This window comes from Musca autumnalis, unplaced genomic scaffold (assembly GCF_047663935.1).
Source record: "Musca autumnalis isolate F117 unplaced genomic scaffold, ASM4766393v1 scaffold_6, whole genome shotgun sequence".
Taxonomy (NCBI): domain Eukaryota; kingdom Metazoa; phylum Arthropoda; class Insecta; order Diptera; family Muscidae; genus Musca; species Musca autumnalis.
In genome coordinates, this window is record NW_027412199.1 from 3690759 (window position 1) to 3717710 (window position 26952).

At 34.2% G+C, this 26952-nt stretch overlaps 1 protein-coding gene across 6 annotated transcripts in view; it reads left to right on the forward strand.

Moving 5' to 3' along the window:
• Ca-alpha1D (Ca[2+]-channel protein alpha[[1]] subunit D) overlaps positions 1–26952 on the forward strand; it is a 1669376-nt gene that overhangs the window by 521848 nt on the left and 1120576 nt on the right. For all 6 annotated transcript variants that reach the window (XM_073958159.1, XM_073958162.1, XM_073958158.1 and 3 more), the window contains exons 9-11: positions 5803–6013; positions 6065–6372; positions 6437–6504. In XM_073958159.1, the coding sequence (XP_073814260.1) occupies positions 5803–6013; positions 6065–6372; positions 6437–6504 (587 nt within the window). The remainder of the gene's footprint in view (positions 1–5802; positions 6014–6064; positions 6373–6436; positions 6505–26952) is intronic.

Genomic DNA, 26952 nt, shown 5'->3' on the forward strand with positions numbered 1-26952 from the left:
TTTCTTAGTCAGAGTCGCTGGGTTTTGGAATTTTTTACCAATAGAACTACGTATTTTTTCTCACACCAATAACTATTTTCGTTTGAAAATTCTTAGGTACATGCAAAGGCTACGTGAACAACAATCCATATATATTTAAAGTCATGTATAATAAGTCACTCTTTGAATAATCAGAAACTGTTGAGTTACTACACTTTGGACTTTTTTATTGTTTTTTCTTCTTTAACTGTTTTTATGGCTGGGGAGCCGAAAAAATATATCTGCATTTAAATAATAATTATTTGTTATATATTAATGTATTTAAGTAAATTAAACTGAATTTATTATTTTATAACTCAGGTTTTTTGTCTTGAGATACGTTTAATTGGCCATTGAGGCTTTGTATCATATATGAATTTTGAAATAAATAAATAAATTTTTTCGTCAACAGACTGAGTGTTTTTATAATTTTTTAAAATTTTCTTCTAATTTTGCACCCAATTCCCCCCTTCAAACTTTTGGCATTTTCGTCCAATTTCTCATTAAATTGCAACCTTTTCAATTCCAACATTGCTTTTACATCACCTTTATCCGCCGCTGCCTCTAAACCTGGTTCCCAATGTCGAACTCCTATGCGTCGATGTCCTCACTGAGGCGCTCGAACTCATCCAAAAGTAGTTTCTGTAGCTCAACCTTATTTCCGGTAGTCGACAAATCCAACTTGCGAAGCTCATTCTTCAAGTCTTTCAATCGCAGATCCTTGAACATCGTAATTATTCTGCGATAGGATTTGCACCAAATTATTGACTTTACTTCAGTTATTTACATAAGACTTCATTTCAATTGGTTTTCACTTTACATCTTACACTTACGGTTTAAGATTCCTTTATTTATATGTACCCGCTGCTACATATACTGTTCTAGTCCCCTTCATCTGGGTGATTCTACAATGTTCAGGCGAAATGCCTGAAGCAGAAGCATAATCGAATAGTCAAAGTAAATAGAAAGAAAGAGTACAACAACAGTTCAAATTCATGTATATTTTCCTCCATTGGTCAAAAAAATCTGCTTCAGCTCTACTCATGCCTTGTGTCAATTACGGCTTAGTAGTGGTTTCTGGTACGATAGAACGACATTTTTTGAGGCTGAGACGACATTTTTTGAAATTGTCAACTCTGGTTGACGGTTTATTTTTGTTGTGAGTCGTCGTGAGCATATAGTAATGTTTAGAGTTTTTTGGTGTTGATTTCGAGGGATTTGTCTCCTGTAAGCTGTTGTGCACTTTTCACAAAATAATTAAGACTGGTACACCTGTTTCACTGGCTAACATGTTTAGATTTAGTTTTTCATCGAGGAATACACAACTTTTTATACCTGGAATATACAACTCTACTTTTGAAAAGTCGTTCTTAATAGCGTTGCAAGATTATGGAATTATTTACCTGTTGATCTGAGAGTTTTTTACATTGCAGTAATGTTTTGGCTTAAATTTCTGAATCTTGTTGCTTTTCAACGTGAAATATAGACTTGCTCACAATGTTTAATTATTTTCTATTATAATATTATGTATGTATTTATATATGTATATGTGTATGCTCTAATTGTGCGATTTTCTTATGTCTTGCATGACGTTTGCTATATAAGCGTTTTAAAAATTTACCTGCTTTTGAAAAGAGTGTGTAAAAGTCTATTAAATGACTTCTGTCGTGTTTGGTTGCAATATTGAAACTCGGCTACCTTGCTAATAGTACCGTAATTATATTTGCTGCTCATTGGCCATTAGTTAGCCGTATTTTTGTTATTTCTTGAATTTCAATTATTATGGCTGGGGAGCCAATTATATCAACACGCATTAAGAATAAGATTTTATAGCCAATTTCTACTCGGAATTTGATATTTTGTTAATACTATTTATTGGCCTTGAAGGCTTTTGTATTAGTATATGGGTTAAATAAATAAATAAATTAAAACTGTGCCATAATTTCATAATTGCAATGTACATCATACAGTTGTTGTTGTAAAAATAAATAAGAGCGAGAGAGAGAGAACTAAAACCGTACAACAAGATCAAAGCAAACATAGAAAAGTAGTGCCTGAAATTCTTATAGAGTAATTGTTTTTGTAAATTTGATTTAAATCAACAAAATGTCGATACAATTTAACTCTACAATTCAAATTCTTAAATTAACAGAAATTCGTCTAAAGTAACTTAAATCTACATACCAGTTGTTTTCGCAACAATATCTACCATTCTAGAATACGACTGTTTCTTAAGTACATACGCATTTCCTCTGAAAAAATAGGTTTGGACGACTCAAAGTGTATAAATGTTTATAAAATCTAGATGAAATTTATACTCCGGGCATCTGAAAATGTTTTTCATTCCCAATTATTAAGGACTCTCCTCATCAAGTAAACTAATTCATAGCTATAAAACTATTGTTTTCACGTTTGTTGAATAGAAGATGACTTTAATAACTGTTTCTATAGCGATGAAGGCGTTTTTGTGGTGTTGGAACATTATGTGAGACTTGGGGTCGATTTGCTTCACAATAAATGCGCAGTCATTTCCATGAATGAGAAGTATTTTCGGATGTCCGGAGATGAGATTTCATTACGATTCTATAAACTTTTATACACATCAAGTCGTCAAAACTTAACTTTTCAGAAAATGTATCTTGACGGGTTGCCATATTCTACAATGGAAATAATCCTCTAAAATGTATGGAAATGACTTCCGTGTAAAATATACGGCTTTAATAGACAGTACGTTTCCTGAATGTACTTGTAGGATTTTATTCAAATGAGCAATTTTTTTAATAAAATTGTTTACTTGATGTTGATTTCGTTGTATAATTCTTATATATGTTAATCGGATTTGAATGCAAGTGAATGGCTAAGTTCTTACATCCAAGTAACTCATATCATGTATAAATCGGAAAAATGAGGTTGAAAACAATTTGGTGGGGGGTCCTATTCAAGTATATATACATTGATCATCATATGTTTAAGTGCAACCCTTCCTTTGTGTTTATTCGCGAATTGAACTATATTTAGTTAGGGTTTTATTTATAGAACAGATAGTCTTATTACAATTTAGCGTATCGGACACAGAACTTACTCCATAACAATTAATCGTGGAAAATTCTCCACAAAATCCTTAGGGCTGGTAAGGCCCACTTAATAGTTTAAAATGTGGACTCAATTTCAAGTATAATAGTACGTTTATATATAACCGTATTTAACAAACCCACTGGGTTTCAAACGTCAATTCCATTGCCTATACGTCAAATAAATCCGCATTAAGAAGGTTAACCCTGCAAAAGGCTATAATATAAACATGGCCTAAGCCAACATTTATTTATTAGTAGGGCCTATGCTTTCCTCAATGGATAAAAATCGCGAATCAACTTTTTTGTTATAAATGGTGTCAAGCTTTCAGGTAAAGGCCTTTCAATTCAAAATAAATACATGTCAGAATTCCTATAATGAACAGGTTTTGATAATGTACCTCCTTGGCATTTTGACCACCCTTCTAAGACAGATTCCAATCTTCCTTGGTGTTTCTGTCGCCAAGAAAAAATGTTTCGAAACACCCCAAAAAATTATCACCACTACCCTAAAATCCTATTCAGCCAATTTTAAATGATAGTTTAAGCCATATTTTGTTGATTTTAAAATTCAGATTTTAATTATTTTAAAAATATCTATATTGTACACATTTTAATTCTAATATTTACATATAAATTATTTTGAACGAAAGTCTACTTCTCTATCCTGTTTCTTAAATTTTTTTTTGTATGCGCATCTCAAGAAAATAATATTTTTAATTAAACTTGCGGCGACCTTCAAACTATATTATCTTATAGGTTTTTGTACTCACTCATATGCTGTACAACTGCGTGATGCAAATACATACAGATACAGTACAATACAGACTTTCTGTTCCGCCTGGTGATTTTGAAAGTTGTTGAATATGATGAAGAGATGGCGTGAGTATATTGCTGGTTTTATTGAAATTACTGAAACTCGGGATAATGTGGTGCTACCATCGGTTGGTAAAAAATTTACATAACGATTTGTCTTCCAATCTGAGGTATGTTGTAACTAATCCTTGGGGAATTACGGGATTTAACCACAATATCCTTCAAACAGGGTGAAATAATTTGTTTCAATACAAAGTCAAACAAATTATTAGACATTTACATAAGGTTAATGCTTACCCAAGTGCAGGAGTTTACTAATAAAACAAACTTTGTTAACAAGAAAACAGGATAACACTGTCCACAATATTATATCTTTGAATATAATAACAAATTTAATTCACTTTATGGCGAAATTTGTTTTATTATTTTATTTATTTTTTAAGTTTTATTCACAATGCAAAACTTTTTATTTATGGCAGTGAGATAAGACATCCTTTAACTCTAACAATAAATGACATTAATGATGGTAACTCCAAGATGACTTGTATTGAATGTCATAATGCACATGTTTTGTGATGATCTGTCAACATTATTGCATATCTGGTGCTTCTTGGCATTAATCAGCTGGGTCAAACGATGACTCAATAGGGCGATATTGTGAATACCAATGACCAAAAAAATTTAATTCAAGAACGAAGACATTTTGGGTGTACTGAATTGTCCTCTAATAGAATTAATAATCGTATTCATTTTTATTCTTTTCGATTAATCGTAAATTTTTGCCTTTTCTTTTTTACAATTTACTCTCCTCAACTTGGCGTACAATTTGCTGTAGTATACAGTTTGGGAAGTACTGATTAAAATTAAATTGTGAAACTTTCCAACACTAGTATAACAGATGTTAATAGATTTGTTTACCTTCCTACTTTTCTGGCTGGTGGTTAAGAATAATGTCAATTTACGTAAAAAAGGCTAACAAAATAAATGTTATTTTGTTCAGTGGCCAAAATGAATGATCTTGAGAAAATGGATTTGCATCCAGTGAATAATGAGATGCTGTCGATACAGGAAAATATTCCAAGCTATAGCCAAAGGTATGTGTTGTGTTTTGTTGTCCGGTGGACAAAAGTGTATGTTAAGGGTAGCTCTGAACAATGGATGGGAATATTCCATGCGACAGCCAAAGGCGGCCGTGACACATTTTTGTTGCAATCTTAAAATTTTTTATCAAAGTCATATGAATTTTGATAACTCCATTCTTTTTAGTTTTTGCATGTTTTAGACATGTATTACATTGAAATTTTGGCCATATATACATATATACATATTTGTAAAAAAATACCAATTTCCCATACAAATTTACGGTAGTGGATTTTGCCACTGTTCCCTTTACCGGTCACCCGATTCCGGAAAAACTATAAGTTTTAAGAAATAATATTATTTTTTTTTAAATGCTTAAAAATGAAAATAAAGCTGAATTCAATAAAAAAATTTTAAATTGTCCAAAAAAATTTCTGGCGCTATGTGGGTTAAGGATACTAAAGGTTATATTAAGTATTAATTGGGTAAACATTATTGATTTAAATTTGATATAAGGCATATTTATTGGCCATTAAGGAGTGTGCACTTAAACGGATGTCGCACAATTTCTAAGGTTCTTAGAAAATTGTCCACGATTACTCGTCTCTGCGTCACTACTGAATCTATTTTTCTCTTAGTTTTTTGAATAAAACTAATTGTTTTGTAATGAAAGAGTATATACACATATACAAAAAAATTGTCTTGCGCTTAAACGAATGACGACCATTGTATATTAAAGTTTAATAAAATGTTTCAAGTTTTTTTTTAATTTAAAGTTTAACAGTGTTTTTTTTTTTTTTGTAATTTATTCTTGTAGGTACTGGCATTCCTTGTCTAATTTGGTTGCCTCACTCCTAAATTCAATCCAGTCAATAGCTTCATTGTTACTTTTGTTGTTTCTGTTTATTGTCATATTTGGATTACTCGGAATGCAAGTTTTTGGAGGCAGATTCACCTTTAAACCAGAAGAGGAAAAACCACGTTCAAATTTTGATAGCTTTTATCAAAGTCTTCTAACTGTTTTTCAGGTTTGGAGATAACTATATTTTAACATACTGTACGCTAATATTTCTCTTCAGATTTTGACAGGAGAAGATTGGAATGCTGTAATGTACGACGGTATACGAGCGTATGGAGGTGTATTCTCCTTTGGAATTGTTGCATGCATATATTATATAATATTATTCATATGCGGAAATTATATTTTGCTGAATGTTTTTTTGGCTATTGCTGTCGACAACTTAGCAGATGCGGATTCTCTATCCGCCATTGAAAAAGAAGACGAAGCTGAAAATCAATTGGATAATCCAATGAAGTCCATAGATATTAACAGAGAAAACGAAGAATATTTCCAAAAAGAAGGGGAAGTGCGGGATTCAATTAACATGTATGTTAGCATACCTTCATGATATAAAGGTCTTAACACAGCTTTAAGCAATTCCTTCTTTCAGAGATTCAAGTGAGGACTTTGGACGATATTTAAAGGACGAAGATTGTGAGTCATATGAAAACATTGATGGTAAGTTGAACTAGATAACCAGCGTGAATAATTAGTATTATATTTTTAAACAATAGCAGCGGCTGCTGGAGATGTAAATACAGACATCTGTGACGTGTCACCTAGAGTCTCTTCCCTTCCACGTAGAATTACCGAAACTAACCTAAATGGAACAAAAAAAGATATACCCAAAGGAAGTTCTTTTTTTATATTTAGCCAAAAAAACAGGTATTTTTTATATTCGCAAACAGTAATAGAATTTTGTATAGCAATATTCCTAAATAATTCGAAAGTCATTTCCATACTTGTGCTTTTATTTATATTCTTTGCTATAGATATCAATTTATATTTCAGAGGTCAATTTAAATATAATCTTAATATACATAAGTGTTGGATGAAATGTATGTGAGACTAGGAGTTTGAAATTTGTCCAGTAGCGGACCAGTCTGCACAACGTAGGCAATAAATGTAGCATGGCGATAGTTGCCTTTAACGAAAACATTTGTTAAAATACATGAAATCATTTGTTAAAACATATCGTATGTTTTAAAACTTGGTCTTTCATATAAAGCATTTCCAGATTAAATGAAACCATTTCCAACCTAACTGAAACCTTTTCCAACGGAAATGAAGCCAATTTCAAATTAATGAAACCTTTTACAACTTAAAAGAAACCTTATTCAACAGAAATGAAACCTTTTTCCAGTTGAAATGAAATCTTTTCCAATTAAAATGCAATATTTTCTAGATTAAATGAAATCTTTAATTTTTATTAAAAGGGACATGAAACGAATTTTGTTCTTTATTGTTTTAAATTAAAAACTGAAACATTCATTTAAATTAAAATGTTTAAAATGTTGTCCCAGTCTCTGCAAACGTCAGATATGTTTAAAATTGTACCATTTTTCCTTTATAGTTTTGATACGCATTTAAAAATATAGTAGATTTTTGCAGGTTCTGCCACAGATACATAAAGTATTATGATTGTATCAAATATTGTTATATATGTAGGTATGTATTTGTGAATAAGCCTTATAGTTATCATTGGTTTCGTGGATTCTTTAAACACTAAAATAAAAACAAAAACTTCAGTTTTTTGTTTGGTTAAATATAAATCTTGGAATATAATATACGAATTAATTATTTATGTGAAAATCCTTAAATCTAACCTCCTTGGCTCGTTCAATTTCGATGAATGCATTTTTAGAGTAATTTTCAAATAAAATTCGCATTAAAATGTATATATCAGAGAACTTGACTTTACCTCGGGAAGTTCCGAAAATTGGGAACCTCAGGGGAATGAAAGACGTTAGATTTAAAGTCAAAATATGATAGGGATTTTCAAAAACGATAGCCCAACAAACGGAAAAGCTAATATTTATAGACGAGTGCGTATTTAGTCTTCAAACTCAAATGTGAACGCTGATAAATTCAAAAAATTTTTAATCGGAGACGAATTCACGAAACCAATGATAATTATAACTTTTATTTACAAATACATACATCACTATCATGTTTCAATTATTTTACTAAAATTTTCTGAGCGAAATTTTTGCAGAACATTTCGAAGCTGAAAAACGTCATCTTGTTGTACTTTTATAGCGGCTCATAAAATAAAGGACGAAAAGGGCATTGAAGGAAGCGAGTTAGATGGTCGAAGTGCACTATGAAAACAATCCTCATTCGATTTGACTGAAGACGTTTCAACTCAAAAATAAGCTAAATCAGCAGTGAACAAAGATATAACACTAATTCCTGATGGCTTACAGGGTCTCTAGCAAAAACCTTATCGCGTCATAACGCGGAAGTTCGACTCACGGCGGATCTGTCCTTCGGGGTTCGTAATATACTCACCAAGGCGTTTCTTCCCCAAGAGAAGTTTTCCGTGCCCCAGACTTTCACCTCAATTTTGTTGCACAGTGTTATTAAGTAGAAAGTCCCCGCTACTTCGTTTGCGGAAAAACCGCTTGAATATAAATGAGGATAATAAACGTATACATTTTTGCGTCGCAAAGCGAGTATAGAACATACTGACATTTAAATACCTCATATATATAGGATAAAAAAATATAAAGAGCATTGCTTAAAACCGCGTAAAATACCTACATAAAAATTTAAAAAAATGGCGTATAGAACACTCAAGCATGACACCGACGACATGTCAACCTATGCAAACCCAAATACTTATACCCTCAGCATTAATGCTAACGAGGGTATATACACTTTCATACGGGCAAAATGTGCCTCATCGAAATAATGGTCTTAGACCCCAAGTATGTTTGGTCGAAATGTGTTTCAGACAATTTGGAGTTGATTGAACCATGTCCGTCCGTCTGTCTGTCCGGCTGGCTGGAGCGCAGTATAACTCTCGAACGGTTCAACCGAGTTGGTCTAAAATTTGGCTTACGTAATATTTTGTCCAAACTTATTTTATATGCTGTTTATATTAGAGCTTTTTGCGGGGTTAACCTTCATTATCAGGATTTAACTGCTTAATCTGGTCAACTTCATCAAGATTTACCATACAATTTTAAATCCTCTCATGACCGGATTTGTTTGAGATCCTACATGAAATCTTGATACTAATATCATGCAGCACTGTTTTTGTACAACAAAATACATCTCATTTCCCAATGTACGAAAAGTTGCAAGCGTTTTCACTTGTTTACTTTTTGTTTAATTGTCAAAAACGCATAAATGAAAAAAGAAAGAACATTTTAGAATATTGATACGATTTCTGAAAGAGGTAAGTAAATAAATATTTATTTGAATATCAAAATAAAATAACACTTCTTTTTCTTTACAGGGAAGTCTACAGCAAGAAGAAAACGTTGGTCATAAATGACAAAGGTTGGATGCTTGCACAAACAACAACATGGATTCCGGAAAATACATCGTACTACAACACCATATCCACACATCATTAGAGGACTGGACCAAAACAGCAGAAGATATAGAGAAGACCACCCTTCCATAATAGACCATAATAGAAGACCTAACCTAGAGTGAAACATGGAGTTCCCCCAAGGCGGGGTGATTGTAATGTGTGCGGATGACTGTACGATCTTGGCGTCAGGTCATATCGTCGATGACGTTGCTACAACAACAATCAGCAGCTACTAATGGAAGCTTGAAGCAATAGGAAACAGATCTGAATAATTTTTTTTGGAATGGGAGAAAAATATATCGTCACCATAAATGCCCGAAGACAAGGCCACACATTTGCAAAACTTCAAGCTTCTACGTTCATAAATAACGATTCTATTCAAGAAATGGCATTTCGGAAAACGGAGGAACAATCACGGTGCTCATGAACCAAGTTTAAATGAAAGGCGCGGATTTTGAAACTGCAATGTTCATAGATGAGAAAAATTAAATTAATTTCGATCAAAGTTCACTTTTTTGCTGCGATACCGCAAGCCCTATCAAAATGTAGCCGTCAAAATTCTTTAGAGAATTGAAGCTTATGATTTGTTCCTAGGTCGTACCATTTTTGAGATGAAGAAGCTCAGGTTACATTTTTATGTTTTTTTTGTTAGGGTTTCGCGATTTTGATTGAATACGGCAAGTCTTATCGATATGGGACCTGAGAAAATAGCTGTGAAAATTCTCTACAAGATTGGCCTCTGTAACTTTTTGACCACTACAGTGAGTCAATTAAGTATTTTGCCTCTTTAGAAAATTGAAAAAATGTCAATAAATTCGTTTTAAACCACCAAATTAGTAATATCCAACGGTTACTATAAAAATCGTTAGCATGTAACAAAAATCTCATTTTCTCAAAAAATATGTAAAAGGCAAAATACTTTTTTGAGGTAAAACAGTTTGTGTTTGCAGCGGTTCTTGCGGATATTGGATGTTAAACTCTCCACAAACATACTACATTCAAATGTTTGGTTTACATTTACGAAATCCACTCGATTTCAGTTGTCAAATCCATAGGTTAAACGTCAAATGAAATCCAGATGAGATTTCATTTGATGTTTGAGCTATGGAATCGACAGTTGAAATCGAGTGGATTTCGTTAATGTAAACTTAGCAAAATATTCCACTTTTTGATCACTAATTTGGTAGCTTAAAACGAATTTATTGAAATTTTTTAAATATTCTGAAGAGGCAGAATACTTAATTGACTCACTGTATAAACTTATATACATGTCAGGAAATTGCAGTCATGACATTGTTTTATATTTGAACTTCCACATCTCAAAAGTGGTAATACCTACGAAAATATGATAATGGTCAATCTTGTAGAGAATTTTTACTGCTACTACATTTTCTTTAATCTCATTTTGATAGGGTTTGCAGTTTCCAGGCAAAATCGTGAAAAGCTAAACAATTCCTAAACATGTCAACTTGAATCGCGTTTGGCGATTTTTTTTTTTTTTTGGTTTTTTTATTTTTCTCGTCTTTGAAAATTGCAGTTTCAGAATCTAATCATTTAAAGTTGATTCAAGAGCACCGTGTATGTCCAGTAAAATTGTCCATGTATACGTAACATTTTCTTTTGAAATAAAACAAAATTAATTTGAATGGAATTTTATTTATTTTATTTTTTGAACATAAAAGAAATAAATAAGATATTGTTGATGGTCATTCAGCAGTGCCTTCAAATTATGGCCCGCTAAGTGTGGCGTTAGAACATTAAAACAAAAAGATTTGCGTTCAATATTATTTTGTGAGGGCTGAATAAGTTTAACTGATGCACCTAACCAGCGTGTAAACTTCGTTCTTAAACAGCTCAGCTATATCGTGTATTCTTAGCTTTTTAAATGGGATGTCCAACATACATATCGTCGCCATAAATGCCCGAAGACGTAACCCACAAAACCAAAACTTTACAGGAGAAGCAAAAAACGTTACAAAATTAAAAACTGTTTTACGGAATATTAATCTTATGAAGGCGAGTATATGGGATGTTATCGATCATATACGAAGGGGAATTAGTAGTGAAACCAAAACCGCTGAAGTGCTTAGTTTTGAGATCCTTCATTACAACAAAATCTGCAATATTATCCCATTTTCCGAAATGCCATTTCTTGAATAGGATCGTTGTTTTTGAACGTAGAAGCTTGAAATTTTGCCAGAGCATGTATTTTAGCTTTATGTATCAGATTACTTCAAAAAACGAATTTCGATTTCCATGTCGGTTACGTCTTCGGGCATTTATGGTGACGATATGTATGTTCCCATACACATCCCCGATGGGACATGGTAGACTTCACTCATACCAATGAGCGCATGCCGATTCATATTAGCTCAATGATATGGGACCAACTTTTTATGGTCAAGTCCTTACGACAGCACTTATAGAAAAGTTTGACATGGTTAGAATACTCAGGAATTTCCTCCTACATTACACTGAGGGGTGTATTGGCACCGTTGGAAAGTATGTTTTTGTCCGGCCTGGGAATCTAAATGCAAGGCGGACGTGTTTACCGTTGCATCACTCTGAAACCCGGTACCCCGAGTGAAAGTTTGATTCTCCTGAGTTGTACATACAAAACACTCGATGAGAGCCTTCCGATCTGTTTTCTTTTAATGTGGTGACTGGGTCTCAATTTTTCACATTTACAGCATTGTTCTTATATGTATCTTTCCAGTACCAACCAATTGTTCAGTAAGGCATGGTGATATGGCAGGTTTCCAATGTTCAGATAGTGTTTTATTTATTTCTTAAAATCGGACTTCAAATTTATGCTGCAATTAATTAGTAGGTACTCCGAGGGATTGCTTCTTCCGAAGGCGTACATCGAAAACACACGATGATGTGGTGACTGGAAACGGTCCAATCTCACGTTCACTTTAACGCTATAATACAGTTTGTTGTAGACAGTTGTGTAATAATCTGTAGCGCCCCACAATTTAATTTTTATTCTTTAAAAGATATTTTCTTATTTGTTTACATTTTATGTGTGTATGTATACATAAACAAACATCAGCTGTCACTTGAATCCCCCAAAATGGTATATGTAAACGGAAAAGATTAACCCACTGGATCTATAAAACCCAGTGGGTTAATCTTCAATAGTATAAACGCCCTATTAAGTTCGAAGACGGTTTTATATCGGTCCACTCCTTCCGGTACCTCCCCCACAAAAGTTCGAAAATGTTCGGAAATTTGTGCGCACGATAATTCTTGAAGGAAGTGACCGAGTTGGCCCATACTTTACGAATCCTAATATATCTACCAGATATAGATCAGGTTCTAATATGGACTATATTTGACCTTGACCAAAAATCATGAAATTAAAAAATGTTGTGTAGCGTTGCATAAAGCTATATTAAATGGTTTTTAGTTGATTTTATATGAAATATCGACACAAAGTATATACAGTATAGTCTCGATAATCTCGACACTCGTTAATCCGGACAACGCGGTAATCCGGACACTAGCATTTTTTACATTGTAGACTCTGTAATCCGTACATCACATATTTTCCTTACCTCGGATTATGGACATCAATACTTTTTTCCTCTGTTAAGCATTAGATTCTTATTTATTTCATTTACGTTTTCGTTCTTAGCAATAGCAATTTGTGTATAAATAAGAAAATTTCAGTTTTTCAAAGTTTTCGGTACAAATGTTGACTTTCTAGGAAGTCACTGCCAACTCGGTTATATACTCAATATGGAAATACCTATCTGAATCTGTCAAATAATTTTCCAGACGTTTAACTATTGATAACTGGCTATGATAGGAAACAGTATTTAAAACCTAGTGTTGGGTAGAATAGTTCCCTGAAAAATCGATGGTGCGTGTTAATTTCCTCTAAAGAAATTAGTTCATTAGACCTCCGATTAGTGAGAAAGTCCCTTAGGGGCATATAATGTATTTCAAGGATATTTATCCAAGAAATGTTTAAATTATTTAAAGCGTTGGGAATAATAGCTTAGTTTTTCTTGGAATTTCAATAAATTTAAAACAAAATCGTATGGCCCCTCTTGAAGTTATTTGATAATGCTCATAGAAATGGCTAAACATTCCCCAAAATGAGATGAGTGCATTTGAATTCTGAAGTTCTATCGCGAGTTATAAGAGGCTCATGTCCCATGGACATGGCTAGAGATGGTATTTACCGGGTAAATACCCACACGGTGGGTAAATACCCTTTTGTGGGTATTTATTTGGGTATTTACTATATTGAATGGCAAATAAAACATTTTACACCCTATTCATGTTTTTAGGTTGTAAATTTGTTTCAAAATGGATAGTTTTACAATACTTTAAACTAGTGGGTAAATACCCGAGTATTTACCCAAGTGTTGGGTAAAAACTCATTAACTGCCGAACCACTTGACGTAGGCTGACAAAATTTGGCTTACATCTTTTTTATGTCAACAGGACCTCTGGTACTGAACGTGGGGTCTCCGGGTCCATGTTTTGATATAGCCCCCATATAGCCGTCCCTCCCGATTTAAGGTTTTTTTCATCTATTAGCCACATTTTACAACCAAATTGGCTGTAATTTGGCACAGTGAGTCCTCAAGGAGTATAATATATTTGCACATATTTGTCAACGTGGTCCACGTTTTCTAATAGCCCCCATATAAGGGTACCCCGATTTCGAGTATTTACCCAAATTTTGGGTAAAAACTTTTTAACTGCCGAACCACTTCACGTAGGCTGACAAAACTTGGATAAATCTTTCTTATGTCAAAAGAACTTCTGGTACTAACATGGTCTCTGGGTCCATGTTTTGGTATAGCCCCCATATAGCCGAACCTCCCGATTTAAGGTATTTTTACCTATTAGCCACATTTTACAACCATACTGACTGTAATTTGGTACAGTGAGTTCCCAATATGTATAAAATATCCTTGCTAAAAATTGCCGACGTAGGTCCACGTTTTCTTGTAGCCCCAATATGGCTTTCTGAAATCGGGAGGTACGGCTATATCAAAAAGTGCACCCAGGGACTCCATTTTCAATACCTTTAATACTATTAATATAAGAAAGTTTTGAGCCAAATTTTGTCAGCCAACGTCAAGTGGTTCGACAGTTAAAGAGTTTTTACCCACTTTTGGGTAAATACTTGTAATCGGGGTACCCTTATATGGCGGCTGCAAGAAAGCGTGGACCTACGTTGACATATGTTTGCAAGGACATTTTATACTCATTGAAGACTCACTGTGCCAAATTACAGCCAATTTGGTTGTAAATTGTGGCTAATAGGTGAAAATTACCTTAAATCGGCTATATGGGGGCTATACCAAAACATGGACCCAGAGACCCCATGTTCACCATGAAGTTCTTTTGACATAAGGAAGATTTATCCAAGTTTTGTCAGCCTACGTCAAGTGGCTCGGCAGTTAATGAGTTTTTACCCAACACTTGGGTAAATACTCGGGTATTTACCCAGGTATTTACCCACGTGTTTAAAGTATTGTAAAACTATCCATTTTGAATCGATTTCATTGTTGTATTAGCGATTCAATATAGTACATACCCAAATAAATACCCACAAATGGGTATTTACGCGGTATTTACCCAATTTACCGGGTATTTACCCATTGGGTATTTACCCACTGTCCATCTCTAGACATGGCGAATCAATATATGTACGTTACGAAATTTATGTTCTTAAAAACACTATAAATAAAAATTCACCAGTTATATAGAAGTTTTAGGTAAAAAATAATCAGCAAATGTCACATGAATTACGCTGGATGAATTTAAGAAGTATATTTGGTAGATAAGGAAGTTGCTTCCGGTTTTAAAATGGTCGCAATCCGTGATATTTGCTTAATATGCATTTGTTGACCTTATATATCAGGTTATTATCTAGTAAATGTCCGTTATTAATGATTTAACCCAGATAAAGCCACTGGTCGTTTAAACGCCACAAAAAATGGATGCAAAAATTGACGTAAAACTCTGGTTTTTTCAAATATTTTTGTGGGGTTTTTTGCATTTTGTTATAGTATTGTCTGTTATCTGTAATTTCACGCTGATAACGCTTCATTTGTCGTAAAACTCTGGTTTTTTCAAATATTTTTGTGGGATTTTTTGCATTTTGTTATAGTATTGTCTGTTATCTGTAATTTCACGCTGATAACGCTTCATTTGACCTACGCATTTCCACGCAATTGGCCAAAAACCCAAGCTATTCAAAAAAATCGACTTTTTTGTAATTTTCGATTTTTGATGAAAAATTTAAATATACCATAAAAATTTAATCAAAAATGTTAGAATCATATAAAGTCAGGGATTTGTTAGGAGTATAGTAAGAGTAATTTCTCAATCAAAAACCAAGGGATTGGCATGTAAAGATACACCTATATTACCCTCCAAAGTTTTGGGAACTTTTAAAAGAAGGCCCGATTGCAGGAAAACTACACGTTTTAGAGAAAAAAGTTATTTATTTAAAAATGCTTAAAAAATCTCAAAAATATAATTTGCATAAAAAATTTTAAGTTTTCTCGCAAAAAAAAAAAAATCTCGGCGCTAAGTGGGTTAAAAGTACAACATTATATGTTTTGGTTATTACTCGGTAATCCGGACAATTCGATAATCCGGACACCGCCGAAACATGTGGTGTCCGGATTACCGAGATTATACTGTAATTTCAATAGAGAGAGTTTACAGTCTAATATATAAAAGGCAATGTGTGTATGTTAGTAAGTTTGTTTGTATGTTCCGAATAAACTCAAAAACGGCTGAACAGATTTTGTTGAAAATTTCAGATAATGTACTGGGAACACCGGTGGTGAAAATAGGCTATATATATTTTGAATGGTCGTCGCGGAAGTGAAATATCGCGGTCATCCCAAATTATTCAAAAATGTATTATTTCAGATAATATACCTAATTTTAGTAAGCGTGACTACAAAACCGCTAAAACACTGGCTTCAATATGTGGGATAACGCGGTCAACGCCATATTTTGGAATACAGTAAAATCCCGATGACTTGAGATGTCACTATATAGAAATTCCGAAAAATCGATTGGGAAATCTTATGAAATTTTGTATGTTGAGTTTTTAGGTCTGAGAATAGGTCATAATCTATTTTTTTATCCTGCTAAGTGTAGTAACCGGTGGTCCTCCCCACAATTTTTAAGAAAACCGCGAAATTCAAGATACGTTTTAATATATTGTTTACAAATTGTTTGCATTGCTATGGTAATTACAGTCTTGACCCTGAATGGTCGTCGCGGAAGTGAAAATCGCGGTCATCCCAAAATTTTCAAAAATGTATTATTTCAATTAATTAGAACTGTCGTAAGCTGTTTTTATAGTGACCAATGGTCCTCCCCCACAATGTTTTTAAGAAAATCTGAAATCTTGGATATTTTTGAACGTACTGTTTACATATTGTTTTCCCTGAATGATCGCGGTCATCACAAAGTTTTCAAAAATGTATTATTTCAATTAATATACATAATTTTAGTAAGCGTGACACAAAAATTATATAAACACTAGCTTGAACAAGTGGGATAGCGCGGTCGTGAGCTATTTTAATACGGCTAAGTGTAGTGACCGGAGGTTCTCCTTCAAAATTTTTTTTTTGTAAATCTGAAGTCCATGATATTTTTGAACGCATTGTTTACAGATTGTTTGCAATACTACTGTAATTACTGTCTTGACCCTGAATGGTCTTCGCGGAAGTGAAATATCGCGAAAAGTGAAATATCGCGGTCATCACAAAATTTGCAAACATTTATTATTTCAGATAATATACATAATTTTGTATGCATGCCTAATAAGTGGGACAGCGCGATCAACTCCACATTTTGGAATACAGTAAAATCCGGATAACACACACAAGATCGAAATTCCAGAAAGATCCATTGGAAATCAGACAAAGTTAATAATATACAATACAATATCATCATTGGAATCAGAATACCGCGATCGTGTTCGATTTTTGAAAATATTGTGGGAAGTGAAACTTCATGAGCATTGATTTCAGTCCTTGGAATAGCTAGGTAAAGATACATTTCTTAAATACAGCAAAATCTCGATAATTACAACTACAATTTATAGAAGTAATTTTTTTATGAATTACATAAATGTTGCCATACATATCCCGAAGGAACATATATATAGAGCGCGAAGAAAAAAAGCGTTACGTTCGATAGGCCTGAATGAGGTTAAATCCACCAAAAAATAGCGAAAATCAGGCGCCACCGTTCTATGGGAGCAATATCAAAACGAGGACGTATACTGAACAGTGGCTATATCTCTGAACTATCGAAAATCGGGAGGTACTGTTTTATGGGAGCTATATCAAAACGTGAACCTATTACTGTTACATACCGAGCGCAAACAAGAAGGCGTGTCTTTCGGTCGATGCGAATATTTATGCTCTCCTCTTTAAAATATATTAAAACCAGATTTCAGCCATTTCGGTGTGTCAACAGAACCTCTGGTACTGAACATGGGGTCTCCGGGTCCATGTTTTGATATAGCCCCCATATAGCCGTACCTCCCGATTTAAGGTTTTTTTCATCTATTAGCCACATTTTACAACCAAATTGGCTGTAATTTGGCACAGAGAGTCCTCAAGGAGTATAATATATCCTTGCACATATTTGTGAACGTAGGTCCACGTTTTTTAAAAGCCCCCATATAAGGGTACCCCGATTTCGAGTATTTACCCAAATTTTGGGTAAAAACTTTGGGTAAAAAACTGCCGAACCACTTGACGTAGGCTGACAAAATTTGGCTTACATCTTTTTTATGTCAACAGAACCCCTGGTACTGAACATGGGGTCTCCGGCTCCATGTTTTGATATAGCCCCCATATAGCCGTACCTCCCGATTTAAGGTTTTTTTCATCTATTAGCCACATTTACAACCAAATTGGCTGTAATTTGGCACAGTGAGTCCTGAAGGAGTATAATATATCCTTGCACATATTTGTGAACATAGGTCCACGATTTCTAATAGCCCCCATATAAGGGTACCCCGATTTCTAGTATTTACCCAAATTTTGGGTAAAAACTTTTTAACTGCCGAACTACTTCACGTAGGCTGACAAAACTTGGATAAATCTTTCTTATGTCAAAAGAACTTCTGGTACTAACATGTTTTGGTATAGCCCCCATATAGCCGTACCTCCCGATTTAAGGTATTTTTACCAATTAGCCACATTTTACAACCATACTGACTGTAATTTGGTACAGTGAGTTCCCAATATGTATAAAATATCCTTGCAAAAAATTGCCGACGTAGGTCCACGTTTTCTTGTAGCCCTAATATGGGTTTCTGAAATCGGGAGGTACGGCTATATCAAAAAGTGCACCCAGGGACTCCATTTTCAATACCTTTAATACTATTAATATAAGAAAGTTTTGAGCCAAACTGCCGAACCACTTGACGTAGGCTGACAAAATTTGGCTTACATCTTTTTTATGTCAACAGAACCCCTGGTACTGAACATGGGGTCTCCGGGTCCATGTTTTGATATAGCCCCCATATAGCCGTACCTCCCGATTTAAGGTTTTTTTTCATCTATTAGCCACATTTACAACCAAATTGGCTGTAATTTGGCACAGTGAGTCCTCAAGGAGTAAAATATATCCTTGCACATATTTGTGAACATAGGTCCACGATTTCTAATAGCCCCCATATAAGGGTACCCCGATTACGAGTATTTACCCAAATTTTGGGTGAAAACTTTTTAACTGCCGAACTACTTCACGTAGGCTGACAAAACTTGGATAAATCTTTCTTATGTCAAAAGAACTTCTGGTACTAACATGTTTTGGTATAGCCCCCATATAGCCGTACCTCCCGATTTAAGGTATTTTTACCTATTAGCCACATTTTACAACCATACTGACTGTAATTTGGTACAGTGACTTCCCAATATGTATAAAATATCCTTGCAAAAAATTGCCGACGTAGGTCCACGTTTTCTTGTAGCCCCAATATGGGTTTCTGAAATCGGGAGGTACGGCTATATCAAAAAGTGCTCCCAGGGACTCCATTTTCAATACCTTTAATACTATTAATATAAGAAAGTTTTGAGCCAAACTGCCGAACCACTTGACGTAGGCTGACAAAATTTGGCTTACATCTTTTTTATGTCAACAGAACCCCTGGTACTGAACATGGGGTCTCCGGGTCCATGTTTTGATATAGCCCCCATATAGCCGTACCTCCCGATTTAAGGTTTTTTTTTCATCTATTAGCCACATTTACAACCAAATTGGCTGTAATTTGGCACAGTGAGTCCTCAAGGAGTATAATATATTCTTGCACATATTTGTGAAAGTAGGTCCACGATTTCTAATAGCCCCCATATAAGGGTACCCCGATTTCGAGTATTTACCCAAATTTTGGGTAAAAACTTTTTAGCTGCCGAACCACTTCACGTAGGCTGACAAAACTTGGATAAATCTTTCTTATGTCAAAATAACTTCTGGTACTAACATGTTTTGGTATAGCCCCCATATAGCCGTACCTCCCGATTTAAGGTATTTTTACCTATTAGCCACATTTTACAACCATACTGACTGTAATTTGGTACTGTGAGTTCCCAATATGTATAAAATATCCTTGCAAAAAATTGCCGACGTAGGTCCACGTTTTCTTGTAGCCCCAATATGGGTTTCTGAAATCGGGAGGTACGGCTATATCAAAAAGTGCACCCAGGGACTCCATTTTCAATACCTTTAATACTATTAATATAAGAAAGTTTTGAGCCAAAGTTTTACAGCCAATGTCAAGTGGTTCGACAGTTAAAGAGTTTTTACCCACTTTTGGGTAAATACTTGTAATCGGGGTTCCCTTATATGACGGCTGCAAGAAAGCCAATTTGGTTGTAAAATGTGGCTAATAGGTGAAAAATACCTTAAATCGGGAGGTACGGCTATATGGGGGTATACCAAAACATGGACCCAGAGACCCCATGTTCAGTACCAGAAGTTCTTTTGACATAAGAAAGATTTATGCCAAGTTTTGTCAGCCTATGTCAAGTGGTTCGGCAAGTAAAGAGTTTTTACCCAAAATTTGGGTAAATACTCGAAATCGGGGTACCCTTTTATGGGGGCTATTAGAAAACGTGGACCTATGTTGACAAGTTTTTGCAAGGGTATTTTCTACATATTGAGAACTCACTATGCCAAATTTCAGCCAATATGATTGTACAATGAGGCTAATAGGTAAAAAACACCTTAAATCAGGAGGTACGGATATATGGGGGCTATATCAAAACATGGACCCCGAGACCCCATTTTCAATGCTAGATATTCTCTTGACATAAGTAAGATTTGAGCCAAATTTTGTCAGCCTACGTCAAGTGGCTCGGCAGTTAATGAGTTTTTACCCAACACTTGGGTAAATACTCGGGTATTTACCCAAGTATTTACCGACGTGTTTAAAGTATTGTAAAACTATCCATTTTGAATCGGTTTCATAACCTAAACCCAGAAATATGGTCTAAGATGTTGTATTAGCGATTCAATATAGTACATACCCAAATAAATACCCACAAATGGGTATTTACGCGGTATTTACCCAATTTACCGGGTATTTATCCATTGGGTATTTACCCACTGTCCATCTCTAGACATGGCGAATCAATATATGTACGTTACGAAATTTATGTCCTTAAAAACACTATAAATAAAAATTCACCAGTTGTATAGAAGTTTTAGGTAAAAAATAATCAGCAAATGTCACATGAATTACGCTAGATGAATTTAAGAAGTATATTTGGTAGATAGGGAAGTTGCTTCCGGTTTTAAAATGGTCGCAATCCGTGATATTGGCTTAATATGCATTTGTTGACCTTATATATCAGGTTATTATCTAGTAAATGTCCGTTATTAATGATTTAACCCAGATAAAGCCACTGGTCGTTTAAACGCCACAAAAAATGGTTGCAAAAATTGACGTAAAACTCTGGTTTTTTCGAATATTTTTGTGGGTTTTTTTGCATTTTGTTATAGTATTGTCTGTTATCTGTAATTTCACGCTGATAACGCTTCATTTGCCGTAAAACTCTGGTTTTTTCAAATATTTTTGTGGGATTTTTTGCATTTTGTTGTAGTATTGTCTGTTATCTGTAATTTCACGCTGATAACGCTTCATTTGACCTACGCATTTCCACGCAATTGGCCAAAAACCCAAGCTATTCAAAAAAATCGACTTTTTTGTAATTTTCGATTTTTGATGAAAAATTTAAATATACGATAAAAATTTAATCAAAAATGTTAGAATCATATAAAGTCAGGGATTTGTTAGGAGTATAGTAAGAGTATTTTCTCAATCAAAAACCAAGGGATTGGCATGTAAAGATACACCTATTTTACCCTCCAAATTTTGGGAACTTTTAAAAGAAGGCCCGATTGCAGGAAAACTACACGTTTTAGAGAAAAAGGTTATTTATTTAAAAATGCTTAAAAAATCTCAAAAATATAATTTTCATAAAAAATTTTAAGTTTTCTCGCAAAAAAAATCTCGGCGCTAAGTGGGTTAAAAGTACAACATTATATGTTTTGGTTATTACTCGGTAATCCGTACAATTCGATAATCCTGACACCGCCGAAACATGTGGTGTCCAGATTACCGAGATTATACTGTAATTTCAATAGAGAGAGTTTACAATCTAATATATAAAAGGCAATGTGTGTATGTTAGTATGTTTGTTTGTTTGTATGTTCCGAATAGACTCAAAAACGGCTGAACAGATTTTGTTGAAAATTTCAGATAATGTACTGGGAACACCGGTGGTGAAAATAGGCTATATATATTTTGAATGGTCGTCGCGGAAGTGAATTATCGCGGTCATCCCAAATTATTCAAAAATGTATTATTTCAGATAATATACCTAATTTTAGTAAGCGTGACTACAAAACCGCTAAAACACTGGCTTCAATATGTGGGATAAAGCGGTCAACGCCATATTTTGGAATACAGTAAAATCCCGATCACTTGAGATGTCACTATATAGAAATTCCGAAAAATTGATTGGGAAATCTTATGAAATTTTGTATGTGGGGTTTTTAGGTCTGAGAATAGGTCGTAATCTATTTTTTTATCCCGCTAAGTGTAGTGACCGGTGGTCCTCCCCACAATTTTTTAAGAAAACCGCGAAATTCAAGATACGTTTTAATATATTGTTTACAAATTGTTTGCAATGCTATGGTAATTACAGTCTTGACCCTGAATGGTCGTCGCGGAAGTGAAAATCGCGGTCATCCCAAAATTTTCAAAAATGTATTATTTCAATTAATTAGAACTGTCGTAAGCTGTTTTTATAGTGACCGATGGTCCTCCCCCACAATGTTTTTAAGAAAATCTGAAATCTTTGATATTTTTGAACGTACTGTTTACAGATTGTTTTCCCTGAATGATCGCGGTCATCACAAAGTTTTCAAAAATGTATTATTTCAATTAATATACATAATTTTAGTAAGCGTGACACAAAAATGATATAAACACTAGCTTGAACAAGTGGGATAGCGCGGTCGTGAGCTATTTTAATACGGCTAAGTGTAGTGACCGGAGGTTCTCCTTAATTTTTTTTTTTTTTTTTTTTTGTAAATCTGAAGTCCATGATATTTTTGAACGTATTGTTTACAGATTGTTTGCAATACTACTGTAATTACTGCCTTGACCCTGAATGGTCTTCGCGGAAGTGAAATATCGCGAAAAGTGAAATATCGCGGTCATCACAAAATTTGCAAACATTTATTATTTCAGATAATATACATAATTTTGCAAGCATGCCTAAAAAACGCTATAAACGCTGAACACTAAACAATAAGTGGGACAGCGCGATCAACTCCACATTTTGGAATACAGTAAAATCCGGATAACTTGAGATGTCACAAGATCGAAATTCCAGAAAGATCCATTGGAAATCAGACAAAGTTAATGATATACAATACAATATCATCATAAATACGTTCGATAGGCCTGAATGAGGTTAAATTATTATATAAATGTTGCCATACATATCCCGAAGGAACATACATTTCGCTGAGGGGTATTTTACCACTATTGCATATAGAGCGCGAAGAAAAAAAGCGTTACGTTCGATAGGCCTGAATGAGGTTAAATCCATCAAAAATAGCGAAAATCAGGCGCCACCGTTCTATGGGAGCTATATCAAAACGAGGACGTATACTGAACAGTGGCTATATCATTGAACTATCGAAAATCGGGAGGTACTGTTTTATTGGAGCTATATCAAAACGTGAACCTATTATTGTTACACACCGAGCGCAAATAAAAAGGCGTGTCTTTCGGTCGATGCGAATATTTATGCTCTCCTCTTTTCGGTGTGATAATGATGTTAAATCGTAAAAAATAGCGAAAATCAGCCGGTACCGTTCTATGGGAGCTATATCAACAATTCTTTGCAGTAATAATTACGACCCCAACCGAGACCAACAATCCAATATATAGCAATGTTAATTAACGTGCACCGACCATTATATGTGGGTCACAAAGTGCTTTAAACTGTCGATTTATGGTGAAGGGTATAATAAAAGAGATTTTATATCTTAAATATATAGATTTGGGGGATACCATTATATGGAATTTATGTCAAAAGATTGATTTATATTATGAAGTTTCAAGAGGGATGCCTAATTATGGGTGTATCAATACTGGATAGATAACTAAAGTTTACACGGAGAACCCAAACAACGGGCCAGCAACGCGGACCGGGTCAGCTAGTATTATATATATAAGTTTAAAATTTGGAACAGAGTATAATAAATTTGTCTTTTGATGTTTAGAATTGAAAATGAAGCATATCATAATAAATTCAGTATAGTCCCCATACAAAATCAAATGAATATTACACATGTAGGTTCACGTTTTGGTGTATCCCAAAATTTTTAACCACATCTCTTATTTGGCATTTTCGATTCTATTTCAAGGATTTTCAGTATTTCTTATTCTTTAAAGTACATATCCATATATCAAACATTAACTTCAGTCCCATTAAAAAGTTTTGTGTTACTTTTGCCTTATTAAGGTATCAATTGGACACACTTTTACTGCGATGACTGATGCTGATAAGAAGATCTATCTAAAAAACATATTAATGTTATTTGTATAACATTAATTAATTGAAATAACTAACTCCCAAAAAAGAATAACTCGAATCCCCGAGTCATAAAAACGCGAAAACTTTACTATTTTACAAGAAGTTATAGAGTCCATGAAAGCCACCTAAAAAATTTAGAAATTTACATTTATGGTATGTTCCAGTACTGCAAGAATCTACTAAATTTCAGTAGTAAAAATGTGTAGATTCTTGCAGGTTCTGGAACAGGCATTTAGAAAAAAAAAAGAAAACATTTTTATCAGGAGTCGGGCAATACCAACTATCACTCATATACTCTGAATTGTACACGGAGTACTGTTTGAGACTACGAAACCAACATTCGGGCTCGGCAAAATGTTAGCTAAGTCCTGACAAAATAAGTTAAGTCGAAAAAACTCCATCTGATATCCCAATGGTTGTTCCGCCTTGTTTCTATCTTAATTGTACGATTAGATGTTTATGAACTCGATGACATTTAAAACTTTCCAAGGACTATGACCAAAGATTTAGCACTTCTGTCGGCACAATCTTATGAAAATTCATTTTTGTTTTCTCGAAGACAAGTAATAAAGTATCTGTCGGGTTTGCCGACATAAATATACCCTCAGCCTGTTTGAGTTGAGACATTTATCTATAGACAAATCGAATACGGGCTTCATATCCAATATCTATGTCCTAAAATGTGTGTAATCAGGAAGTTTCAGAATTTCGTGGTCTTTTTTTGGACGTATACACCTTCCGAAGGATTCAAAATCCATTAAAAAAACTCAAATTACAAGTCATATAGTAATTAAAAGTATCAAATTACATATCTTAAGTAAACAAATGGGGTAAAAAGGGTCGCAGACTCATTTATAAAGTAAACAAACAGCATACCATGAGATGGGGTGACCGTGGGAAATTCTTGGAATTCCTCATGCTGGGGGGAAGCATGTCCACTATCAACGTAGGTGGCTTCGTTTGTCCGTCCGTCTGTCCGTAAGCATGCTGGATCGTGTCCATGATCAATGTGGGTGGTCTCGTTTGTCCGTCTGTCTGTTGATTGATCTAATTATGAAGCATTGACCATTGTTGAGGCATTGTGTTTATTGTATGTTTGTGTGTATGTCGTTTGGTTCTTTTTGCTTTGCATTGGATCAGCAGCCACGATAGCTTCTTTATATGTTTGTGTGTATGCCGTTTGGTTCTTTTGCTTTACTTTAAGTCAGAGGACAAGTGTACTGAGTATTTGCTGTGTGTTTGAATATGAATTCGATCGATATTTTCGATTTATTTATTATTATTATTCGATGAAGGCGACAAAATCTTTAATATTGAATTGAAGGGTGGATTGAATTTTTGGTTGCTTCAAATTGATCTTTGCAATGGATTTGGATATGTATGCAAATATGATTAGGGGAGTTAAGGGGGAAAGGGGAACCAATGTGTACAAATGAGAAATCGATGACCATTGTTGAGGCATAGCGTTTGTATATATGTTATTGAGCTTCCTTTAAATTTATGTTGTGTATGTTTGCATTAAACCTACATTCAATATTACTAAATATTCAATTTGTTTTGATTAAATGTTATGAATCCGGGTTATTGAACTTTTTTAAATACGACACCACGTCTGGTTCTTTAAACCATATATGTATTTATAGATGTATGTATATTTCATATTCATATGTTCACATTGGCCTTGAAAAGGAATATGTTTAGATTATGACTTTGATTTCCTTACATCTGTATATGGAAGAAATATTTATAAAGCTACTGTAGGAATCAGTTCCTCACTTTCAATTGAGAGTTTGAAGGAAAAACATATCCCATTCAACATCAGCTTAAGTTAAAGTTCCTTAACGTTTTCAACAAATCCAAAGATTTCTAAATAGTGAACTCATACTATAGTATAAAAGGAACAAGTGCAAAAAAAGTTTAAGATTTAAAGTGTTTTTGAAAAAAAAAAAAAAAATGGAAAGATTCGAGTGTAACGTTTGCTCCAAAAAGTGCGTGTCTAACGCTGCATTAAGGAAGCATTTGCAGTCCCACAAAATTTGCAATATATGCAATAGAATACTGCTACATTCGCAAGCGCTTAGAACACACTATGCTGTTTATCATCCGGAGTATCCGCAAGGACTACAACGTCAGGTTAATCATCAGCAGCCGAGATTAAGACAGGTGCCTCAATATCAACAACAACAACCTCTTCAGAATCATGGAATATGGCAAAATAATGGATTTTGGAATCAAGATAATCGATTATGGCAGCGATACAATCAACAGCCTCAAGCACCCCAACAATATCAAGACTTATGGAGTAACTCTCCTGGATTTTGGCAGCCGTACAATCAACAGCCTCAAGCATCCCAACAATATCAAGACTTATGGAAACACTATCCTGGATTATGGCAGCAATATAATCAACTGCAACATACACCACAACAACAAGTCAATCAAGATTTCGGATTA